General features: G+C 40.9%; 7 protein-coding genes and 2 non-coding genes across 9 annotated transcripts; 6 read left to right on the top strand and 3 right to left on the bottom strand.

Moving 5' to 3' along the window:
- Window positions 1-3,202: 3,202 nt before the first annotated feature.
- Window positions 3,203-3,273, bottom strand: BCR41DRAFT_t30. Its single transcript has one exon. It is a non-coding gene; the product is annotated as a tRNA-Gly (tRNA).
- Window positions 3,274-6,324: 3,051 nt separating this feature from the next.
- On the top strand, window positions 6,325-6,396 carry BCR41DRAFT_t35. The gene has a single exon. It is a non-coding gene; the product is annotated as a tRNA-Cys (tRNA).
- A 92-nt stretch (window positions 6,397-6,488) lies between these two features.
- Window positions 6,489-7,892, top strand: BCR41DRAFT_384244 (hypothetical protein). Its single transcript, XM_022027542.1, has 3 exons — window positions 6,489-6,654; window positions 6,801-6,973; window positions 7,161-7,892. Exons 1-3 carry the CDS (start codon window positions 6,625-6,627, stop codon window positions 7,729-7,731), a joined length of 774 nt encoding a protein of 257 aa, XP_021884415.1. The 5' UTR covers window positions 6,489-6,624; the 3' UTR covers window positions 7,732-7,892.
- A 696-nt stretch (window positions 7,893-8,588) lies between these two features.
- Window positions 8,589-9,843, top strand: BCR41DRAFT_347707 (hypothetical protein). Its single transcript, XM_022023144.1, has one exon. The coding sequence runs from the start codon at window positions 8,664-8,666 to the stop codon at window positions 9,825-9,827; it is 1,164 nt and encodes a 387-aa protein (XP_021884414.1). The 5' UTR covers window positions 8,589-8,663; the 3' UTR covers window positions 9,828-9,843.
- Window positions 9,844-10,324: 481 nt separating this feature from the next.
- BCR41DRAFT_347706 (hypothetical protein) lies at window positions 10,325-12,201 on the top strand. The gene has a single exon (XM_022023143.1). The coding sequence runs from the start codon at window positions 10,370-10,372 to the stop codon at window positions 12,185-12,187; it is 1,818 nt and encodes a 605-aa protein (XP_021884413.1). The 5' UTR covers window positions 10,325-10,369; the 3' UTR covers window positions 12,188-12,201.
- A 5,708-nt stretch (window positions 12,202-17,909) lies between these two features.
- BCR41DRAFT_332693 (ClpP/crotonase-like domain-containing protein) lies at window positions 17,910-19,333 on the top strand (the record flags this gene model as incomplete). Its single annotated transcript, XM_022021859.1, has 3 exons — window positions 17,910-18,269; window positions 18,846-18,927; window positions 19,025-19,333. The coding sequence occupies exons 1-3, from the start codon at window positions 17,920-17,922 to the stop codon at window positions 19,331-19,333; spliced, it is 741 nt and encodes a 246-aa protein (XP_021884412.1). The 5' UTR covers window positions 17,910-17,919.
- Window positions 19,334-19,626: 293 nt separating this feature from the next.
- BCR41DRAFT_368195 (RNA polymerase II-associated) lies at window positions 19,627-20,890 on the bottom strand (the record flags this gene model as incomplete). Its single annotated transcript, XM_022026362.1, has 4 exons — window positions 19,627-19,737; window positions 19,881-20,258; window positions 20,383-20,677; window positions 20,775-20,890. The coding sequence occupies 4 exons, from the start codon at window positions 20,888-20,890 to the stop codon at window positions 19,627-19,629; spliced, it is 900 nt and encodes a 299-aa protein (XP_021884411.1).
- A 545-nt stretch (window positions 20,891-21,435) lies between these two features.
- Window positions 21,436-22,456, bottom strand: BCR41DRAFT_347699 (GPI-GlcNAc transferase complex, PIG-H component-domain-containing protein). Its single transcript, XM_022023142.1, has 3 exons — window positions 22,272-22,456; window positions 21,899-22,177; window positions 21,436-21,770 (listed from the first exon to the last, which is right to left on the bottom strand). Exons 1-3 carry the CDS (start codon window positions 22,395-22,397, stop codon window positions 21,666-21,668), a joined length of 510 nt encoding a protein of 169 aa, XP_021884410.1. The 5' UTR covers window positions 22,398-22,456; the 3' UTR covers window positions 21,436-21,665.
- Window positions 22,457-22,600: 144 nt separating this feature from the next.
- Window positions 22,601-24,080, top strand: BCR41DRAFT_203522 (glycogen synthase-domain-containing protein). Its single transcript, XM_022019906.1, has 2 exons — window positions 22,601-23,661; window positions 23,721-24,080. Exons 1-2 carry the CDS (start codon window positions 22,830-22,832, stop codon window positions 23,891-23,893), a joined length of 1,005 nt encoding a protein of 334 aa, XP_021884409.1. The 5' UTR covers window positions 22,601-22,829; the 3' UTR covers window positions 23,894-24,080.
- The last annotated feature ends 448 nt before the right edge of the window (window positions 24,081-24,528 follow it).

Below are 24,528 nucleotides of genomic sequence, written 5' to 3'. Positions count from 1 at the left end.
AAGGGAAAAAAAAAAAAAAAAAAAAAAAAAAGGGAGATATCAATGATGGTATTCTCAAGATTGAAGTCAATAGAAACTTTGTCCTCGCAAATAGAGACGAACCTTTGGGTAGATTCTAAAAAAAAAATTCATTTTTGACTGTATTGTGTGACTGCTTTAATATTTTACCCTCCAAATTTAGGTGAAAGAAATATATTTAGTCCCATAATTTACTTTCTCTAAATTTATAGTCTATATAACGAGTAGACAGCTAACAGTCTGTTGTAGTCGCTTCTGCGCTACATATTCTAAAAATGGAACGATACAGAGAAGATTAGCATGGCCCCTGCACAAGGATGACACGTATATCTTGAGTGGATAGCCCTTCGGGGCAAATTATTTTTGGAAAAGGATGAAGTTATTTGCACTGCCCCGTACACAGCTTAGGATTAATCTCTTTAGCAGCCCATGTCAAACATAGTAATTTTTGCAATTATTTGGCAGCCTATTTTTTGGGGCTGCCACCTAACTTCACACACTTAGATGGCAGCTGGGCTGCCAAATAATGTTTTGCAAAACTAATTTGAAACGGTTGATTGACCACATACTACGCCTTTTTGCACTCATCATGTAATTACAAATATTAGTGTTTGTCAGAAAGAGTAAAGCCCATATGAATAAGGTGTGCCTGTTAGCGGCTTCGGATGGAGCGACGACAATTAGGTTTGAAATGAGTGACTTTGCTTACAGCACCAAGGTATCAACATGTCCATAAAGAAACACTCCGTTATAATTTTTTTTTTTATTTCCACGAGAGGAGCAGTATAAGTAAGGTGTGTACGGGACCGTGCAAATACTTTTTTTATGAGGGTGCTATCTGGCAGCTGGGCTGCCAAAGAGAGTTTTCAAAATTGATCATATTTAGTAATGGGCTGCCAAATAGATCAATCCATCTATATTTGCACAGCTCCGTACACACCTTATTTACACTGCTCCCCGGGGTCTTTATTTCATCTACAAGCAACAACGTGTATCCTACAGACTACATGATTCTAGCTTTTTATTTCGAAGGAAAAAAGCGAAGGTCAGTCTAGAGTAGAGGGGAGTCTGGGATTATTACTCTTGGGAGTTGCAACGCCGTGGGAGCCGTGATACTCATCGCGCTCTGTTGCATATTCCACAGTATGCAATATTATGATAGAAAAAAAATTAGAGTAAAAAACACTAATTCGCTAAAAAGATTGGCAGTAGAAATTAGTGGCAATAACGCGCCACACAAAGACGCGATAAATCTTTGGTATGAAGTTTTTAGAACGAACCTCTGTCATCCTACAGATAGATACGTAGTTACCTGGTATAAGTCTCTCTACCAGAAAATGAATAAATACCCCATGGGTGTGGTGTGTGGACTCATATCTTATTCTCACTTACTTTTCTACTGCTTACTATCTACAAAATATTTTTCACGCTCTATTCCGCTCTACAGTCAGCCGAAATAAAGTCTGGTCAAAGTGGGTTATTTATTATTTTTTTATTTTGAATCTCTGACAAACAGCTCATTTGTGACATACAAAATACTTCGCCAACCAAGATGGAAATTTACGATTTATTAATGAGACCAATGTGGATAATCACTGAAGTTTTGGGCAGTACATGCTGAGGGAAAACGGCAAGAAATAGGATTGGAGACAGTGCTTCTCTTTAAAATTTTATTTTCTTGACCAAACTTTTTTTCAGATAATTGTACAATATGAAGCTAGTCCCTAGACGCAGCGAGCATCTACATGTGCTGATGAGTATGCGACACTGCGTGCTAAAGACGACTCAAGGCAAGTTCTGGCTATTATTGGTGAAAAATCAACCCTGATTGAACATGGTAACAAACTTGAAATGCAATGAGACAAAAATAAGGATCTTTATCAACGCAACAGAAAAGAGTATTTATGTCTCTTTCTATCACTATAAGTCACGGTTATGCTATTAAAGTATTTTAGCTATTCAGACACAGGGATATAGGTAATTGTGGCACGATCGGCTTTGAATGCGAACTGCACCAACTATCAAAAGAAAAGTAATCTCTCGGGTTACAAACGGGTGAGGATAGATATTCCACAAAACAAACTATGGTCTACCCATTGTATTTTGATGAATTTGATAAACAAAGAATAGTACCAAGGACGCTTGAGCTCATAATAAAGAAGGACAAAGATAAGGACATATAAGAGAAAAGAAAGAGAGTAGTAACATGGCACGCTATTCATCATAGCATTGAATATGGTAGTATGATTGTTTGTATATCTACCGAAACAAATTACACATTAGAGGTTCCTAATAACTGAACTCATCGTTGTGTGCTTAATAGTGTACGGAAATACTAGAGATGTATGCACGTGCTAAATGAAAGAAAGCATCGGGGAACCATCCACAATCTATAACAACACGGCCAACAAAAGTGCAAAGTAGAGTGGCATAGTATATTTCAATTATAGATATATCATTTGTAATTCTGTATTTAGTCCCAGAGTCGCATAAAGAATGCCAACATCTACTCTGAGCTATATACGACCTTGATAAGATTAATATTCTGGTCAGTATTTGATGCTTAGGTAGCGGCTCTAGATCTAAGCCTGTGTCGTGGAAGGCTTCCTGGTTATGGTATTTAGGGCTGAAATAAAGACCTCGTACAAATAAAAAAAACCCCCCGTGCAAATAAAAAAAATTATTTGCACGGGGGGAGCGGTGTAAATAAGGTGTGTACGGGGCAGTCCAAATAGATTTTTTAAATATTTGTACGGGCCCGTGCAAATATCTTTTTCCAAAAAAGTATTTGCACGGTCCCGTACACACCTTACTTATACTGCTCCTCTCGTGGAAATAAAAAAAAAAATTATAACGGAGTGTTTCTTTATGGACATGTTGATACCTTGGTGCTGTAAGCAAAGTCACTCATTTCAAACCTAATTGTCGTCGCTCCATCCGAAGCCGCTAACAGGCACACCTTATTCATATGGGCTTTACTCTTTCTGACAAACACTAATATTTGTAATTACATGATGAGTGCAAAAAGGCGTAGTATGTGGTCAATCAACCGTTTCAAATTAGTTTTGCAAAACATTATTTGGCAGCCCAGCTGCCATCTAAGTGTGTGAAGTTAGGTGGCAGCCCCAAAAAATAGGCTGCCAAATGGATTAATCCAACAAAAATACTTCCGTAGTAATAAGGTTGCGTGGTCCGGGAATCGAACCCGGGTCTACCGCGTGGCAGGCGGTAATTATACCACTAAACCAACCACGCTTCCAATATTTAAGCTGTCCTAAATCGAGGCAACTTAAGCTCACGTCCTATAACAAGTGACGTCATGGTAGGTAGGACCAGAGGTATACCTATAGTGGTACCCTCAAACCCACCCCGTCCTGCCTGGACGTGAGCTCAGCCACCCGATCCTCCCCGCTATAATAAATAGTGGACTCTCCGTCCCTGAAGTGCTCCTTACCTTTATCTTGGTACAACACTTCAGGTATGCAACCTCATTCATCTCAGCACTAGTTACTTGTATAGTATTATACACTATCATGCAAAACTGATTCAATAATTCATTCCCATGTGCATTTCTTTTTTTCATTCCTCGAAACCGTATATGCATACAACACTCATACTTTGGTTTAATAAAGCTCCCGTCTTCTTCTACGTCGTAGTGATGCATTGTGACATTAGCTTGTCTCATTTGAATAGCTAATGACTTTTTTGTTCATGCAGGTCATTGAATCAGTTTCACATGTGGTCTAAAATGTTGCCCATGACAACTTTGGACGTCATTTAATGCCAGTAAAAAAAGGACTTTTCTCTCTTTCCTTTATGAACACTTGCTTAACTCTCTCTTAACTATACCTTCACAGAATATGAGCCCCACTCCACAAAGGAAAGTCAACGAAGCCAGGAGGTTAATGATGGGAGGCATGTCTACTAGAGAAACTGCTGCTAGTGTTGGTATATCAATAGCGACGGCCACCAGGATCTATGCACATAATAAGGAGTACATGCCAGTCAATAAAGGCGGTCGACCAAGGAAAGTACCTAGAGGTATCATGCAGTATCTTAAGGTGAACATGAAACGAGGTACACTCAAGTCTGCAGTTGAGGCCACCGTCAGAGCCAACCAGCTCATACCAGCGGCTGTTTCTGAGACCACCGTTAGACGACGGCTCAAGGAGTTAGGATTGACAGCAAAGAGGCGTGTACATAAGCCAGCTTTACGTCGACGACATATTAAAGCTCGTTTGCATTTTATCAAAAAGTATAAGGAATGGACTCTGGAAGATTGGAAAAAGGTTATTTGGTCAGATGAATCGAAAATAAACCGAATCTGCTCTGATGGCGTGCAGTGGATCTGGGACGACAATCCGGGACGCCTCACTCGCAGGTCGGTGCAAGGCACTGTCAAGTTTGGGGGTGGTAATGTTAAAGTGTGGTCATGCTTCTCATGGTACGGACCTGGATACATTGCAAAGATTGACAATAATATGGACGCACAACTTTACATCAAACTACTCCAGGAGGATCTACAGATGTCGCTTGATGACTAGGGCCTAACTAAAAGCGATATCGTCTTTCAGCACGACAATGACTCGAAGCACACGGCGAAGATTGTTAGGAAGTATTTGGAGTCAGTACATCTGACAGAAGAGGAAGGTACACTTCTAGAGTGGCCAGCACAATCCCCTGACCTCAACCCTATTGAACACATGTGGGCAGAATTGGATAGGCGGCTCTCTAGGTATCCCGAGCGAGCTAAGAGCTGTGATGAACTATGGGAGCGAATATCGGTTGAATGGTACAGGATCCCAGTGGACTTCTGCCGCAAACTCATCATAGGTATCCATAAGAGACTCCAAGCTGTCAGTGATGCCCATGGTTGGAATACTACTTATTGATGTAAGGTTATGCCTCACAAAAGAATAAAGATCTTTGGCCACCGAATGGGCACATGTGTGCAAAAGTCAAGGTAGTGTTCTAGGGGGATCTAAGGGTGCAATAAAGGTATCTTTATTCAGGGGGAACTATGCTACAGAACTAGATAGAAAAGTAGACCTATTTATACTAGTTAATATCCTGTTGCAAGGAATGCTCTAGAAATATGGGCGAAATACTATGTTGCACAAAATTATTATAGTGATTTCGCTTGCAATGTGAAACTGATTCAATGACCTGAATGAACAAAAAAGTCATTAGCTATTCAAATGAGACAAGCTAATGTCACAACGCATCACTATGACGTAGAAGAAGACGGGAGCTTTATTAAACCAAAGTATGAGTGTTGTATGCATATACGGTTTCGAGGAATGAAAAAAAGAAATGCACATGGGAATGAATTATTGAATCAGTTTTGCATGATAGTGTATGTATCATAAACTAATAAAGACCTTTATCTTGGTACAACACTTCAGTGTGTTCTATGTATTTGCGTCTCGTTGCGGTTTTTAAGGGCATCTCAGTATAACCCCCCGGTTCTTAAGACATTTTTTCCTGTTAACAAGAACCCACAGAGGTGAGGAATTTTATTTCATAATCTCGCTCTAAAGTAATGATATCGCCCTCAACTATGAAACAAGCGAAACTCTCAAAGTTCGCACGGCATGGCTGTGAAGAGCCAATTCGTATCCATGTTTTTCTCTACCAATGTACACCGTGATCGGTACTCGAAGTCCATCCTTCCGATGTGGCCTGTTGCGCCCGTGAAAAGCCGCGGAGGCTGGCGTGCCGACTCTAGCTAAGGACGACTTTTAATTTTTTTTCTATTCGATCAAATCCACTGGCATGTGGACCCAAATCTTGCGGGATTGGTCTGAAATTTCTACTTTGGACTCCGTCAAACTTTGTGATCATCGCTGTCCTAGTCAAGTGAGTGGATGGGGATGTGCTGCCAGATGTACCGCTGGTTCGGCTGGGGGGTGGAATATATAACTAAGACGTGTGGCCAGCCAGGCGACTTAGGGTAGTGCACCCACGATCTTAGCCTTAGCGGAGAACACTAGGCTGTCTCGGAGAGAAAGTATAAAAACTCAAGCAAATCCCTGACCTGGCACATGTTTGCTTCACTTTATGTGCCTTAACCAGGACTCGAACCCGGCCCCTGGGCTAGACAGGGGGGTGCCCTGACGAGTATACTACTCAGCCATTGGGCTTCCCCCCGGTTCTTAAGACAGTGATTTTTTCAAAGCTATGCGCCTCAGTAGCTCATAAAATTAGAATCCATGCCATGCACATGCCGTTTATTATAATCACGTGTATCACGTGCAAGTTTAATTTAATAATTATAATTTGCTAGTCCCGTGACTAGCCCTATTGGCAGGATTAGCTCAGTGGTAGAGCAGCCGACTGCAGATCGGCAGGTCTCCGGTTCAAACCCGGAATTCTGCTTTTTTATTATTCCTTTTTGTCTGTCAATGTAGAAAAACATGGAAAGTGCGAGATTCTTCAAATTGTCTTCTTAACGGTTAGCATTACCTTTTTTTTTTTTTTACTTCTTCATTCAGTTTTTTGATGATTTGATCGCCATTCTTTTATTCTGGCTCTCCTATTACTCATACACTATATTTTCTTTCTTCTTTTCCTCACTTCCCTTCTTCGTTCCCTAATTATATCAGAATGTTTGGTTGCATTGTTGCTGGTCGACTAGTATGTCTTTATTAAGTATTTTTGCAATATACAACATTTCGCCCAAAAACCATATCAATTACCTCGTTTCTTGCTTTCTTGTGCTTACAACTCTTTTTTTTTTTTTTTTTTTTTTCGTATGACCAAAATAATAATAATAATAATAGGTGCAAACCAATCTACAGCAAGTTGACGTGAACAAGTTTACGTTTCAGCTTGATGATGCTGAGAACATCAATCATATTGTAGTCTTTCTGCTCGGAACCATTCCATTCCAACCAGGCTATGCTGCTACAGTGCATTTATTGTGGCCTAATAAGACATGGCAATTACTTGGCATGTATGTGTAGGATATGATCTTTGATCTATGTCAATCTCTTTTCGTTTATGACGTTGGCTTCTCTTCATGTCTGAGGTGGTTCTTTTTTTTTTATGTGGATCTATTGAACTAAATAATGCATTCACAATTGGCTCTGTCTTACGAAACGGATATGCAATTGCAATGCTTACACTTGCTATTTTTTTAGGTTATCGAATGAGAAGGCTAGCGCTATATTCCGTCTCAAAGGCGTAAATAAATCTGGTACTTCTGCTACTGGGAACGACATGTCCATGGATACACCTATTGGAACAACTACAGAAACCTCAGCGTCACAGATTACAGCAACTCTAGGCATTTCTATTGAACCCATTGAAGCGGTACTTGCACAGATTGCCAATCTTTCATCTTCCAGCACCCTGGGCGGCTCTACTTCATCATCAGCGGTAGCATCAGAGTCTTCAAACATCAATAGCAGTGCAGTTGTACCGCTATCGACTGCTAAAAGTGCATCTCCAGATTCTGTTGCAGCTGTAGCACAAAAAGTTATGACACATCTTTACAACCATGTCACTTCTTTTGCAACAGCTGTGCTACCTGTAGGATCAACTGTTTTAGTACCAGCGGGAGGACCAGGAACAGCGGCTAATGTTCTTTCGAGCGTTGCTGCAGGAGCAGGGCCAGACACAAGCTATTTACCTGTCAAGGCCTTTAATGACTGGTTCCAGAACGTAATCAGGAAAGCGAAGACTGACCCTACATTTCTGACGCGGAACTGAAAAAAAAAAAAGACAGAAGGAGAATTATCTCAAGCATATCCTCTGGTTATTTTTGCCTACCTAATTCCATAGAAGCATTCATATTAATAATAATGAAATACAGTTCGCAATGTGTCTTCAGGTCAGCGCATTAATAGTTATAATTATATTCTCAATTATACAGTACAAATTTACAAAAACTCTCCAATAAGTTGTTTGTGAACCACGGAAAATGAATAAAATTCATAGCTTGTGACTGGGTTTTTTCTCCATGATAAAATGTGTTGCAGTAGTAAATTTTCTCAACGGCAATGATTGAATTGGTCTCAAAGCACCATTCCCCCCCTTTTTTTTTCTTTTTTGTCCTTTTCTTTCTTTCTTTTTTTTTTTTCCTATCCATTGTTTTCTTTTCTTTCCCTCTTTTTCATAATTGAGCTTTATCAATATCAACCATGACTTTGAGTCTTTGTGTCGCCAACACCAGAAGAAAACCTCGCATTGGAGAGCAGATCAACTCTTTACCATACCATGAGTGTAACATCAAGAACATGGTTGCAATATCTCGATCTGTTACAGATTTTGATACCCTTCCAGCAGACATCATCTTTTGGATAATGAACTTCCTTTCTCCAAAAAATGTCCTTGCTCTTTCCCATGTATCAACTCGCCTCCGTATCCTCTCTTTGTCTCAGTTATCTCATTCATATGATATTCATATCGCTTTGCCCAATGGCAGTCACCACCATAGCACCACATTCACATACCCGCATAACGATAATAGCGATAGAAGCACAACCGATAGGGGGATTGTGCAAATCAATGATAGCGGGACCTTCAAGGAGCAGAGCCAGGAAACGATGTCCCCATTCGAGCTTTATGTCCGCTTGATACTGTCAGAACTTTATTTCCAAGAAATTGAAACGCTCGAGACACCAATTTCAGAGTTTGTTACGATGACGATGTCATTTTGCAAGCTTATTCTTCAGCGAATGTATCTCTTAGATCATATCAACGACAACTCCAATGCTATAGACTATACCGAATCACTGGACGAACAACGACATGAAAACATGAAGACATCTTTTTCACCTTTATCATCACAATCACGGCTGTTGAGTCCGTTCATGACTTCAAAAGAAAATATGCATGTAATTGCTCGGGTGATCGCAGATCAAATTTGTAGAGGTATTTGCTTGCCAGAAACAGCGGCTTTAGTCCTGCAGGCACTTACAAGTCTTCATGACCAGAACCGATTCCAGTACATGGTCAATATGCCTACGCGACAGCCTATTATGAGAATGCCGGTCATAGATGATCGAGTTACCTTTGGAGCACTATGCTTTCAATATCTGCTCCAAAACATACTTCCGTTACTCCATCCAATCGACAGCTGCAGCGATATCAGTAGCATTAGCAGTATGGCCAAGACTTTATCTGCAGAGCTGATGAAGGGTACTCATGAAGGAACCTCGTGGACGCAATTACAGTCCCATATTCCTCGATCGCAACTATCAATACCAACAATAGCAACAGCAACGATATCATCATTATCGTCCCCACCATCATCCATGTCATCTCCGCTATCCAAGCCACTGCCTACCAGCCAGCTCAAGGACTTAACAGGCAACATTCTAGTCAGTCAACAAGAAAAGCTTCTCCCTATCCACATTCGCTCTGTGGCACACTTGACACGTATTCTTTGCTTTCTACCTTTGGTGGGTTGGCACTTCCAATGTCTATCCTCCAACACGTTTGTCGATATGTTTCTAGATCGATCCAAAGGTGATCTGTCAATCGATCGTGTAGCTGTGATGGTGTATGGGTTTATGTGCGTGCGGGATTTAGAGACAGGCAGAGTTGACCCGAATGACCTAGAGAGTCTAAGAAGCTCCGGTAGCTGTTATTGGATCATTGAGCAATCCATACCAACGCTGAATGAAGTTCAAGCACGGGAGATTGTACGGATCGTTGGACGACATCGAAAGTTGATGCAAAGGTTACTATTCCTACAGTATGATCATCTGTATCATCAGCATGCATACAATTCCTTTGACGCTTCCGAAATCTCGTCACGGATATTTCAGCAAGACGCGTCATCAATGTCTTTAGTATCCTAAAAACGAATATCGGCGGAGAATTTTAAACATCTCCTTTTCATGGCTGGAGATGGATACAATCTTGAAAATGTGCATTGCGTGTATCATCACCTCCCGCCAAAACCATCTGTGTTAATCTCAGCGCAAGGCGTCAAAAAGTCTGCTTGCAATAGTATCGCTTAGAACTAAAAGATTGATCAGCACTGTTCACCACCCTTTCATCATGGTTTTTTCACTGATCATCTGCAATTACACTACTAGGGTCACAGAATAAGTTTGTCTAAAGTTTATCATAAGCTACACAGTCAGGGCTCTTTTTTTTTTTTTTTTTTTTTTTTTTTCTTTTGGTTCAAAGCTTCCATTTCTTTTTGCATTTCCTTGCTTGCATGCACGTCAAACCTTCGCGTGACAGCAGCCTTGTGGGGAAAGTACGATCCAGTGCTGTGGAGAAAGTTTTTGCTGGGGGTACATTGAACAACATACTTCATATTTCTTTCTTAATCCCCTTCGCTACTCTCTCCTTCCACTAACAAGTTTCTTCCTCCGCTGTCACTACCAAACCGATGGAAAAAGCATTAGAATTACCAGAGATCATTGCTTGCATTAGCAAATACTTAAACAAAAAAGACATTCTTAATTGTATTTGTGTTCGCAAGACATGGATGCATGAACTGGAACCATTGCTTTGGCGATCATTCACCTGCAAATCTTCCAGGGATGTATATGGCGCGCCCAGCGAAAGCAAACGACCTAGTCTCGTACTCATGCAAAGGAATGCTCACCACATTCGTCAGTTGACCATTGAGGAGATGAACCCTGCCTACCATATCGCTTTCTTTTGTCAGTGCACTCACCTGGACGAGGTGACACTCAGTATCACACGTCATCTTCCTCAAACAGAAGCCCAAATACTCTGGAAACGTTTCTCCGACATGGTCAGGAACCATATCCACCTCCGCAAGATTGTGATTGAGAATAATAATGGAGCCATGCTCTCTCCCCTTGACGTCCCAGCATCGTTCCTGGAGACACTTTGTACCTGCCCCAAACTGATCGTGCTTGAGACTTTTGAGTGTTCATTCGATGCACAAGCTACAGCTGCCTATATGAAGATCAGTGGCAATAATATCAAGCGGCTTTCCTCCTGTCGCGACGCATTTTCAGATCAGATCCAACTTGAACCAGGCTTCATCTTTAAGGAGCTACGATATCTAGATATCAAGGAGCTGTGGCCTGATTCCATTGCGCAACAATTGGAATGGATCCGCCGGTGTCCCAATCTTATTTCGGTTCATTGGGATCTTCCTCGTGAAACTATTCCCGTTCAAGCATTTTGTGATCTAATCCCAAGGAGCTGTCCCGACTTGATTGCACTCCATCTACCACTGCCATACATTACAGATGCCGACATTGCTCAGATATTGAACGCTTTTCCTCGCATAGAAAAACTGACGCTGAGTAATACAATGTTTGGGCCTTTGGCCTTTGCGGCACTCGAGCGACATTTCCCAACATTAAAAGACATCAATCTACAGCACGCATCAATGGCTACAAGCTCAATGATCCAGCAGATCATGGCGTCCTGCCCAAACCTATTGAGCATCAGTGGTGACCAACTCAGCTATGAGGACATCAAAACGCCTTGGGTCTGTAGGAACCTACAAATGTTTGATGTTGGTATTAATATAGTTTCAGTCGGACTACATGGTACAGGCTATTGTTCCTTAGTAACACGACCTGTGACTAGGGATAAGGAAGTGTATGGGATGTTGGCGCAGTTAACCAACTTGGAATATCTTTCCATCGCCAGCAGTAATACGGAACAGATGGGAAGGTTCTTCGGATATCCAATTCAGATGAGTTTGCAGGCAGGATTTACACAGCTTAGAACGCTAAAGAACCTTAAGTTTTTTAGCTGTAAATCTTTGATGGAATTGCCGCTTCAATCTAATCAAATAGAACTGATGATTGAGTGGATGATAAAACACTGGAGATGTTTGGAGATATTGGAAGGCGCAATTATGAGGGAAGTAGATGTTGATGGTGGTGATGGTGATGGTGACGGCATGAGCGATGACAAGACGTCTAAAATCTCCGAGTTACTAGAAAAGCATGGGATCAAGTTTGTAAATTTCAATCAGCTAATGGATGATATAGACGAGGATTATGAGCTCGAGGATGATGATGTCGATGAAGAAGATCAGGATAGCAACGATTTGGATTACGATGTCATGGACGATGAATACAGTTACTTTGATCTCGAGGAGGATCACGGTCTAGGCGGCGGCCATAGTGGCGACGATGATAATAGTAATAGTGAAGAGGATGGGGATAGCACAGCATCAGCCTTGAATAGCATGAATCTGAATTCAGGTATCTAGAGCATAGACCTTTGATTGAAGAAAATATTAGCGTATGATACTTTAATGCATGTCTTTTTTACATATCGCCATAATTTGGTAAAACTTCACATATAAACATTAACATCTTTTCGGAGTCAATCATCATGGCGTAGCCAGTGATCTAAGCTGGAAGCGAAGCAGCAGCGATTTTTGAGAACAAGCACGTGCTGGTTAATTTTTTCAGCATGCTGGTTCAATTTTTCAGCATGCTGGTTTATTTTTCCAGCATGCTGGTTCGTTTTTCCAGCATGCTGGTTCGATATTTCAGCATGCTGGTTCGTTTTTCCAGCATGCTGGTTCGATATTTCAGCATGCTGGTTCGATATTTCAGCATGCTGGTTAAAATTTATTAAAATTTTTAACTTGCTTAACCAAGTGCTCCTCCATGCACTGCTACCTCAGACATCATTCGCATTTATTCTAGAATCTCGAGCATCAATAAAAGCTTGATTACTCACAGCTACAGAATGGATAATCCTCATTCAAACATTTGTCAGTTTTGTATATGCACATGCCTAAAAAAAGATGTCAGCCATAGTCACCCTTCATTGCCTCTTCACAAAAAAACAAAAATGGCGTGCTAACTGCAGCTGGTGGAACAGAAAGGTTTTCATGCTACACAAAACCAAACACCAATTGAATGATACAACGTTGCCTTTATCTTCTTTATCTTCTTTATCTTCTTTACCTTCTTTATCTTCTTTATCTTCTTTATCTTCTTTCCATTGTTACCCGTTTTACTTTCACACAAAATCTTTAAGAAATAATGGCAAATCATACACATGATCCTCTTCACCAGGATGAGAATGGAGAACAGGGGTATGAAGATGAGGATGAAGATGAGGATGAGTATGAGGATGGACACGAGGAGGGGAATGAGTATCAGGAGGAGCACACCAGTGACGAGGACGAGGACGAGGACGAGGAAGAGACCCTTATACCTCGCCGAAATCAAATCGAACGAAGAATGCAACTCCAGAAAAGTCTTCCAGCAAATAGAATCGATTCTCCCCAAACTAGTGATGCAGCCTACAATGGCGAATCGTTCGAGACGCAAGATATGCCGTGTGATGAGCTTGAGGTACTAGACTCCTATCTTGGTGCGAACCCAATCTCGTCTTCATCCCAGACGATGAGACCCATGGTAAGCAATGGTCGCGAAAAGAGGAGGTTCATCAAAACTTCTTCTCCTCCCGGTGGATTTGCGCAATCGGTTCATCATGCCAGACCAAAGACGTTTGGACGTTCTCAATCATCAACAGCTTTGCCTACATCACGTTATAATCATACGCTACTTGCTGCACAGCAAGCCCCACTGTCATCTCTCCGTTCATCCAACAGCTTCTCCCAATATCGGGAGTCAAAACCAGGCCCATCTTCAGTCTCCTCGATTTCTACATTGAGCTCCACGCAACTGCGCAGTATTAACTTTACGCGTTCAAGATCTATTAATCTTCCCTCTTTTGACTTTACACGTGCTATTGATGCTGAAGCATTGGCCAACCGGCGGAGAGAGCTGAGGGATAGTCATTTTGCATCAAACGGATGGTATGATTTGTACGAGTTACTGGATTTTGGTACCATTCCTACGCCAGAACAATGCTCTGACGCCCCTCCCTCTCAAAAAGCCTGATTCCAAATCAAAAATCCTTTCGCAAAAACAGCGTGATTGGTCATTTTTTCAAATCAAGCAAGGAAGAATTCCAGTGTCTGGTCCTGAAAGATGGAGTAATCTGTGGTACTACATACAAGAAAACTGGGAGTGGATATTCAAGATCTGTTCACTTAACTCAGTGCCATGGCGATTTATATAGTGCCCTCCAAGAATTTCGCAATTACCAGAGCGGGGTTAAAGGTATCATGCTGCCACCTGATCCGGAAGAAGTTGACGTGGCTCCACCAAGAAAGGCAAAATTCGACATCGCACGAGATGAGATTGTTAATGAGAGCCTCAAGAAGCCGCTCCCTCATGAACAAGAAGCATTCGAGGATACGCTTTTACTGCACATAGCCTCCAATGGAGTGGCATTCGATGCAGTTAATTCGACGATCTTCAGATCAATCATTGAAATGACCAATCCTTATTTCAATATCCCTACCACAATGGCTATGCAAGACAGGATGGATCGACGAGTTCGAGAGATGAGACGCGAAATCAAAGAGTACATTACCTATTATAAGCTTTACGCTGCCGTCACGACAGATTGCTGGACAAGCGTCGATCACAGGAAGTTCTTGGGGACTACAATGCATTTTTTCACGCCAAATTTCGAGCCAGTATCTATTGCAATAGGGATGGAACAAGTCTATGGGGTGCAAACATCCCAAAATATTCACCGGAAGTTTGGTAAGTGAAATGCTGATACATCTGCCCCTTATCTTTATATTTTCATAAGTATTGCAACGTTCTTAACGTTTTTTTTTTTTTTTTTTTTTTTTGTGGTCTTTTGATTCATTTACCAGCTGAGGCTATTGATAGCATGGATATGAGCGAAAGACTCATTTGCGTAACAACAGACCAAGGTGCTAATATAAAAAAAGCGATAGCTCTCTACCAAGAAGATCACAAGGGGGTGCACTGGTTGGCATGCGCCTCACATAAGATCCAGCTTTGCATCAATAAGTCTTTGGAGCTATGCGAGCCCGCTAAGAAATTATTGGACAAGTGCCAAGATATTTCAGTTTTTTTCAGAGGCAATGCCGCGGCGATGTCTATCTTAGTGGAAGAACAGGAAGGCAAGGGTGCCAAGTTGCTGTCGAGGAACATTACAAGATGGAACTCCCAGTACAAGATGGCAAATAGAGTGCTACTTTACTCTCAAGCAATTTCTCGCACCTACCATCGCATGGAATCCTCCGAAAAAAGGGAGATAAGGTTGAAAGCAAAGGAATTAGAGCCAAACCTACTCGATCGTGATGAGGTCAAAGCTCTCCGTGAAATCATTCATATGATGACAGATGCAGTCAAATTCACTGAATGGGTGGGCAGTACCGACCATCCAAAACTGTCACAAATGTATGTGAAGTTGAAAGAGTTGCTACCGGACTCTCGCACATACGACACCGAGACGGCACAGGAGCTCTGGAGAAACCTTAACAGGCTTATCAATACGATGTGGGCCGTGGATGACATTCCCGATGTTATGCTCATATCGCTATTCCTGAACCCGGTGACCTTGAGTATCATTAAAGACATAATGACAACCAATGGTGACTCTCTCAGGAAGAAAGCTCTAGAGGTGACCAGAGATGCAGCAAAAAAGTTTGCCGCCACCCAAGATGGAGCATGTTGGGATCAACTTCCTCTTTTGGAACAAGAATATTACCATTCGATAGTTAGTGTCGATATGGTATATTATGATGCGTCTATTTCAAGAACGCCGATGATGGACATCGCGCGTTTTGCTTTTACTCCTGAGCTTTACTGGAAGGAGCAAAAGGACAAGGGATTAAGAGGAATGGATTATATTGCTCCATTTGCACGAGCATACCTTTCTGTCCAGGCTACTTCCAATGATTCTGAAAGGTTATTCAGCAGAGCCGGATGGATCCTGTCTGCACGCAGAAACCGAATGACCAATCAAAACTTCCGTAACATCATATTTTATCATAGCTTTGTCTCTGCCCTGAAAAAATTACAGAGTTGTAGCAGTAGCAGCTAACTTTTTTATTAAAATAAAGGACTTCTATGGCAACGCTTAATTTCTAAAACAGATGCCAAACTATGGCTGACATCTTTTTTTAGGCATGTGCATATACAGCGTTTTTAATTGTTTTATCCATTTTAAAAAAACATTTATCCATTTTCAATTTGCATTGCTCCGATGGGAAATAAGCTTTATCCATTTAAGCTAATAAAATTATCCTATAAGTTATCCGAATGTGTCTGAAATATTATCCATTTTTTCAAACATAATAACCGAACCGACTGTAACAAATATCCAAACACCATGTCCTTTTCCATGTCCCACAAAAGTCATGGTTAATTCCGCATGACCACTTGGACAAAATTTGCAAACACTTGGATAAATTTCTCAGCCCTTTTCGGCCAACTTTTTAACTTACCTTTGGATAAATTTTTTTATTCATTGGAACAATTTTAAAAAAAAACCGATAAAGTTTATTTTAAAATGGATAAAACAATTAAAAACGCTGTACAAAACTGACAAATGTTTGAATGAGGATTATCCATTCTGTAGCTGTGAGTAATCAAGCTTTTATTGATGCTCGAGATTCTAGAATAAATGCGAATGATGTCTGAGGTAGCAGTGCATGGAGGAGCACTTGGTTAAGCAAGTTAAAAATTTTAATAAATTTTAACCAGCATGCTGAAATATCGAACCAGCATGCTGAAATATCGAACCAGCATGCTGGAAAAACGAACCAGCATGCTGAAATATCGAACCAGCATGCTGGAAAAACGAACCAGCATGCTGGAAAAATAAACCAGCATGCTGAAAAATTGAACCAGCATGCTGAAAAAATTAACCAGCACGTGCTTGTTCTCAAAAATCGCTGCTGCTTCGCTTCCAGCTTAGATCACTGCCGGCGTAGCTCACCTTTGACCCTTAATCATCATCGTTACTATTATAGCAGATTACTCATTTCTAGAATAAAGATGCATTAAAAGATTATTTCTGTTTTACAGAAAGTAGGGAAACCAAAAGACGCGTGTTGTGTGTAATGAGTTCCTAAACAAAAAAAGAGCCCATGGGTGATTGATGTGCCACATTCAAGTCTTTTTTTTGGCATCTGGCATGGTGTTACGGAGATTGCGATAAATGTTCAGACGTAGTAATCAATACATCCTCCAAATATGGTAAACGCTTTGGGATTTGTGTTTTTATAATGGAAGTAAGGCAATACTGCCACTTGAGGGCCTTGGAGTCGCTTCATGCACAATGGTTGCTGAAGCCAGCTGGCAGCCATGTGTTGTAAAATGATTTACTCCAAAGAACTTCGTTTGATTACTCCTGAAACTATTCGATTATAAGTACATTTCTTAATAACTTGTCCCAAATACATTTCTTTTCGAGTCCATTTTTGATGGAATGATGTCTATGCTCGAGACTGAGTATAATGGATTGGGTACTGCACGCATCATCTTGAAGGCCTCCAAGTCAAGTGAACTGAAGGTCGTTTTGTGGAGAATAATGAGCTTTAAGAGCGTATTTACGAAGATATTCTCTTTTTTACGGTTTTTTTTTTTTTTTTTTTTTTCATTTTCTTTAAAAGAAAACCCATGCTCCTTAGAGACTTCGGTTTCCTATTGTCTCGTCTTCTTTTCTGGCTCTAATGATTGATCAAAACCCCGAATCTAAGGCTGATAGACACGGAATCCCTGTTGTTCAACGCGAGGCGTTGGCAAGTAGTGTAGTTTGTCTGTTTATTCTCGTCCCGCCACAGGTTTGTTCGGTTTCTAGCTTTCTAATTTCTCTTTCTTTCTGCACGTGCTGGAAATGAACCTGAGGATCTAAAAAATATCACATATGGGTGGGATTCTGCCCTGTCTCATCGTTTCGGCTCACCAATTGACTCCATATTCTCTCTACTTTGGACCCTTTGTCCGTCCTCATCTCTTCTTTTCCAATCATTCACCGAGTGCTCATTTCATCCTCCATTTATTCATTCTTCAGCTCTACTAATCTTTAGTAACAAACTAATACCTCACTCTCCTAATTTTTTTTTTTTTTTTTTTTTTTTTTGAAATAATGGCTCCTACTACTGATACTAAATATTTCCCCTCCGATTCTAAGCAATTGATGTCTGTTACTCGTGATGGCCCGTTGTTCATCTTGACCATGCTTGATAATGAGAATCGATTCACGAAGGAATTCTGCGGCGGTATCTGCGATGCGCTCGACTATGTCTCTGATATCGTCGATAAGGAAGACCTAAAGGAAGCTGCTCTGATCACTCGTGGAGGCGCTGAGAAGTTTTATTCGAATGGTCTTCATTTTGAGAAGGCTTTGGCTATCCCCAATTTCCCAGAGGATATCTTCATGCCTATGCTTCATAAGATCTTGATGTTCTCTCTCCCAACGGTCGCTTGTATTAACGGGTAAGTTTTTTATTTTATTTTATTTTTTTCATTTATATGTGTAATGAGAACTCCTCGGGTTAGTTCAAGTTATCAAAGATCGTAGTGAAAAGGGAAATGGATAGATTTAATTTCAATCAAATTTCCGGAGTAGAATTTATCCATCATCGAATATTTTAAAAAACGTCTGAAATGGCGGCAATTTAAAATCTTGAAAGTATCGCCAATTTTATTTGGTCACGACACCTTATATTTTTAATCTAAAAACGATGATTGAATTGTTCTGGTGGCATCTCACTACGTGACGGACTTGCAACAATACTCGTAACAAGCGAGCTAATTGGCTGCCAATACACTCGAAAGTATTCAAAAAATATAAGGTATCGCGACCAAATGAAACGGGCTATATATGTCGGCGACTTTCTGGCGAGGATTGTAGCACCTCTCCATATAAGACCCTTGCTCTCGGAATATGGAATGGAAGCTTTTGAAATACCCATGCTTACGTAGAGAATAGGATCACCTGACATGGGGCGAAAACGCATAAAGCTTTCTACATCTTCATAACTGCTAATGCTCTTTTATTTATTTCTTTAGACATGCATTCGCCGGTGGTATGTTGATGGCTATGACGCATGATTATCGTGTTATGAGGAGCGATCGTGGTTTCATGTGCATGGTAAGCTTTCTTTCTTTTTGAATACGCTTGTTGTATGCACGAAAAAAAAAAAAAAAAAAAAAAAAAAAAAAATTAATCCGAATGCATCATATTTTAGAACGAGATTGATCTTCCTGCTCCTCTGCCTACTGGGATGTCAGCTTTGTTGCGTTACAAGCTTCCTCATCACGTCTACCGCTCTGTGGTCTTGGAGGCTAGACGCTACTCTGCCAAGGACGCATTGGCGAGCCATATCGTCGACGCGATTCCCGATAAGGAAGGTGTTGACGCTGCATTCGAACTCGCTAAAACCATTGCGCGCAAGGTTGCACCCAAGGCCAAGGCAGGATCCATTATCGGACTTATCAAAGAGGATATGTATCCTGAAGTTGCTGCTTTCTTACTTAACAAACATGCCAAGCTGTAAAAAAAAAAAAAAAAGCAAAGAAAAAGTCATTAACTGGTTACTCTAGAAAAATGAAAAGACTATCTTGTAATTTTTTTCTGCGATTTTAATAATTGTGAAATAAAATAACCAAATGATCGATATGTCCATTGTTCTGGACTTTCTTTTTTATTGCTATTACTGTTATTATTGCAGGATCGTCCAGTCTACTGAGCAAGACTCGCCATTTCATTTCATTTTTTTTTTTTTTTTTTTTTTTCCCCTCCTGGTACTATCATTGATAATATCTCTTATTTTCCTTTTCCAATCGCCTCTTAAAGTCCAATGGCTTCTAATGCATCCCGCTTCGCTGCTAGTTCATCTGAATTCATGCGTCGGCTTGTCACATCAATATGGGTGATAGGTGGATCATCATCCTCATAACGCTATTATATATATATATATATATAGAAAAGACATTCATACACATGTGTCAGTCTCTTGTTACTCCTACAGTTTCAAAATCGACCTCTCTCACCCTCTTCTCGCATAACAGTAACATATAGAGGGATACAGCAGAGACACTTACATTAACTCGTTTTTTGCGCAGCATGAGCTTGGATTGCATCGGGTTATAGAACGCAGCCTTTTGTCCACCGCCGCCACTAGTGGACTCGGGCAAATCTCTGAATGTGAACACGAGCTGTGATAAATATGAACAGGGGATGGTCGTATAAGTGTAATCACGCTGCAAGCTATATACTCTCTCTGTTGTATCATCCTCATCATCATCAGGGTTGTGTAAACCACTGGCCTCAAGTTGTGCACGAGTTCGCTTGCGATGGTTAATCTCCCTTGCAGTCTCAATATCGGGTAAGTAGTAAGCCAGCCAAGTCTCTGGATCATTAGCATTATGCATAGGTTTGATTAAAGCGTTCGATGATCGCTGCGCTCTATTCGCAGACGACTATGTGCAGTAGTAATAACAACAACGTAGAAGATCAAAATACAATTCGGTATTCGGTTCCTTAGTTAAATCGTATAGGGCGTTTTTTTTTTTTTTTTTCTTCAAAAGCAAAAAAAATACATACTCCTTCATCCTGGATCTGAACAGGTCGGTCGTTAGTCATCTCTGGATCGACATCAAATGTCACTAGCGTATAATCATTGCCCCAAATAGTAAAGTCTGGGAAAATAGGTAATGACTCGACTGCAGTAATGCCTGGCTTTGTTGGATGTTTAAGATTAGCCAAGAACTCTTCTTCTGATAATGGTGTTGATGATCCTGATGATGATTTCCTATAAAATCGTTCAAATGTCTTTTCAATTGCCCTGATCTGTCCTTCTCTCGAGCTATCAACCTCAACCTTCTTTTTCTTGATAGTGCTATAAAGTATTTATGAAACACAGGTTAAAAAAAAAAAAAAAAAAAAAAAAAAAAGAAAGAAAGAAAGAAAGAAAAAAAAAATAAAGAAGTGCTTACTCTTTATATGCGCCTTTTCCTGCGCCGGTAGGTGTCTCTGAACTGATATACTCCGTTCTTCGTAACCAAGATACGACTGGCAACCTCGACTTGCTTCCAGCGTTACTATTGTTCATGCCATTGCTTCCTATGCCGAGTCCTGCTACTCCTGAAGATGATGTCTGGATAGGTACCGTCAACAACATCTCATCCAGCTGATTTAATCCTGTTGTTGTTGTTGCACCCTCATGAGGATGGTGATGATGACTAGAACGTGCTTCTCCAAAGTAATTGTCCCGCATCTCAATCAAATCAATAGGTACCCCATACTGATTATCCAAGATCACCTCATTAGCAGTGGACTCAACCAACCCTGTGGACTGAAATTTGATGCATCGTTCCGTAGATGACGGCAACGCCAACAACTTGGGTGCAAATGGCGGCAGTGGTAACGTGTTCCTGTACCGTGTCTTACATAAGAACTCAAATCCAAATTTCCTGGTGGAGTGATAAAAGTAATCCGAGTAACAAAAAAGATGAATGACAGTATAGAAGGATCGATTAGCATCAAAGATATTAGGCTCATCAAAACACACATGTCTGGTATTATTGTATTATACGGTAGCATTACTTTTTATGCACCGGCTGTGACATGAGTGAGATTATCTATTGTCTGCTATACTTTTTTTTTTTTTTTTTTTTTGTTGTTGTTGTTCGATAGTGCTTTTGTACTATATTGTCAAAGTTACAAAAGAGGATAATGAATATTTGTTCAGGATAATAGGATAGAAGATCCAAATGAAGAAATGATGTCAAAGAGTGAGCGATGGTAACGGCATTGTGCACGTTGAGAAACTTGATCAGGGAGTGTGGCTGATGAAAATTTGCAACACAAAAACGCGATAATTTCTCTTATGAAAATTCTAGTGGCACGTCCGAATTATCCTTTTCGTTGAAGATGATTGATCTTGCACCATGATATGCTTGCAACAGAACATTCAGTCTTGGTAACAGGTGCTATCATTCATTCAGATCGGTTACCCAAGCAATAAAAATAACAATAAAGTGCTTGTAAGTAACGACAACAACGTGCGACAACAGCTACAATCAGCATTAGAATGTATTAGTACAAGGCTACTACAAACCTGGAATACAACTACCATCCTATCTTCACCTTCGACAATGATTGCCATGTACACTCGGATATGCATCATAGTAATCGCCTCATTGATGATGATATCCGTGATCTTGGATCGATCAATGAATCTAGATGAACTCCTGCCTCCCAAGTAAACCGTCTTCACCTGGACCCCTACATCTCGAATCACCAAAATCGTTTCTTCTGTCACCATAAACAACAGCTTGAAAGCAATCCGGAACAAAATCAATAATGAAACCACAGCATAGCAAGTCTTTGTTGTCCCCTAAATTGCGCGCATCACTACATGTTAGTATGGACAAACAAGAAAAAGTAAAGCAGACTTCATTTTTCCCCCCAACTTCATTTTTCTCACATACCAAAGCGTAAACTAATCCCAGACAGATAAAAATTAGCATAAAGTCATATGAATTGATGCGCTTGGCATCGCTAGTCATGATGTACTCGCGTGTGTTGTCTGCATGGGCATAACATCGAAACGTCATGACATTGGTGATGAAGTTGGAAAAACAGAGATGATGGATGCTGGGAACAGAAATAAAAGTTATGAAAAAAAAATGCTTCGAAAATTGCTGCACAAAAACAATGTCCACAACATCATTATCAATCTAATACGTTGGACAGTCCCTTGACGAAAGCTTATAGGATTCGTGCATTACCCTCATTCATGCTCCCTGCCGACACCTTACTTTTTTCTTCTTTTTTTGCTTATTATTACTTCTCTTTTATAAACTACATAGCACCGTAGGTCATTGATATACCCAATACTCGTATAGACAGGGAAACCCAACAAACTATGGATATTTTTAATCAGGAAGGAAAAAAAATAATTATGGATCTGTCCCATTAAGCATTTTTCCTGCTTCTGCTTCTGACCCTACTTCTGCTTTTTTGCTTCTTTCAGCGGTGATGTGGCGATGGCTCAGTTCTTGACGAGCGAGGATGAGATCCTGTTGCAACGCCGTACTTTTACTCTCAGACGCTCAACAATGTCTCCGATTGTGACCCATAACATGGTGGGTGACAGCAAAGACCCGGTCTTGACTCAGCTACGCCGCCTAGGCTTGTTCAACCATCCTTCTGATCGAGTCAAGATTGTGTTCCATCCCGAATTTCTCAACTCCAACAACCCATTGTTTGGATTGGATTATGAAGAATTTGTCCGAGGTTGTCATTTGGGTGTCTTCCCTTCGTGTTATGAGCCTTGGGGCTATACACCTGCTGAATGTACAGTCATGGGAGTCCCTAGTATCACCACCAACCTATCTGGATTTAGAGGCTTTATGAATGATAGCATTGTCGATTCTTCAGAATATGGAATCTACATTGTCGACCGTCGGATGAAGTCGGTTGAGGAATTGATTCAACAACTTGCAGACCAAATGTTGGTCTTCTGTCAGAAATCTCGCCATCAACGTATCAATCAACGTAACAGAACTGAACGCCTGTCGGATCTCTTGGATTGGAAGCGCATGGGACTTGAATATATCAAGACCCGTCAGCTGGCTCTCCGAAGAGCCTACCCAGACTCGTTTGATGATGATGACTTTGTCCTCTCGAACCTGGATAAGGAAACCCAACAGTTGTTGGTCAGTGAACAAGGACCAAAGAAGAAGATTCCGATCCCAAGATCTGCTCCAGGATCTCTTAAAATCCGAACACCCTTGGAAGGGGTTGACACCGAACTAACGTTTGCAAAGATGTCTGCCAGTGATAGGGAGAGGTACTTGCAGTACCGAATGGATGGACATGATGATGAGGATGATGGCTTGATCCCTTCTAAGCTGGCGGATGAATTGGATCTAGACCATGCAGATCAGATTGCCACAACATTACCAGCATCGTCATCACCAAAAGTCATCAGGTGCCAATGGCACTAAAGATACCACAACAGAAGATAACAATGAGCATGACATGTCCACTGCACAAGTACGTGCCTTGGCAGGAGTCGCTGCAGCACAATATCAATACAAGAATTTGATGGACGGTGGTGAAAACGGACGTTACTATGGCAAGAACACGGCTCTCAACGCTGGCGCGCCTCCTTCCTCAGCTGCTAACGTCAACAGCAACGACAATGGAGTCGGATATCGTCAATAAAACAAATCAAACAAAAAGCTGTATATAGTTGTAACACGTAGACTTAAATGAATAAAGCGATTTATGCGACATCCTTTTTTATTAATTGCTAAATGGCTTTTCCTTTTTGCTATTACTATTGTTATTACTATTATTTATATATTTTGCTTTTCGAACAAAAAGGTGTTGCGGTTAAAATTGGTGGCAGCTCCGCCGGGATGGCATGTTGTTTCCAATGATGCCATTGGATTACGGATAGGACGATAAGATGAAAGTGCTTGAAGTTGCTAGGTCATATATAAACGTTCTATGCACTCTGTTAGGATTGCTGTTGTCATACTTGAATATTCGCGTCCATAACGAGGACGACGAGGGCGAGAAGACGCCATTATCTGTATTGGCATTTGATAATACCTTTAGCACGGAAGACACTTGATCCAGAGGTAGAAGCTGTTGAGGCTTTGGTGGCGTCGCCCTTGGCGCCACTGTTGTTGCCACTAGTATTGTTGTTGAATGGATTCAGTTGGGTCTTTAAAC

The sequence above is a fragment of the Lobosporangium transversale genome, assembly GCF_002105155.1.
Source record: "Lobosporangium transversale strain NRRL 3116 chromosome Unknown BCR41scaffold_6, whole genome shotgun sequence".
NCBI classification, from domain to species: Eukaryota; Fungi; Mortierellomycota; class Mortierellomycetes; order Mortierellales; family Mortierellaceae; genus Lobosporangium; species Lobosporangium transversale.
This window is presented reverse-complemented; position numbering and strand designations above follow the sequence as displayed.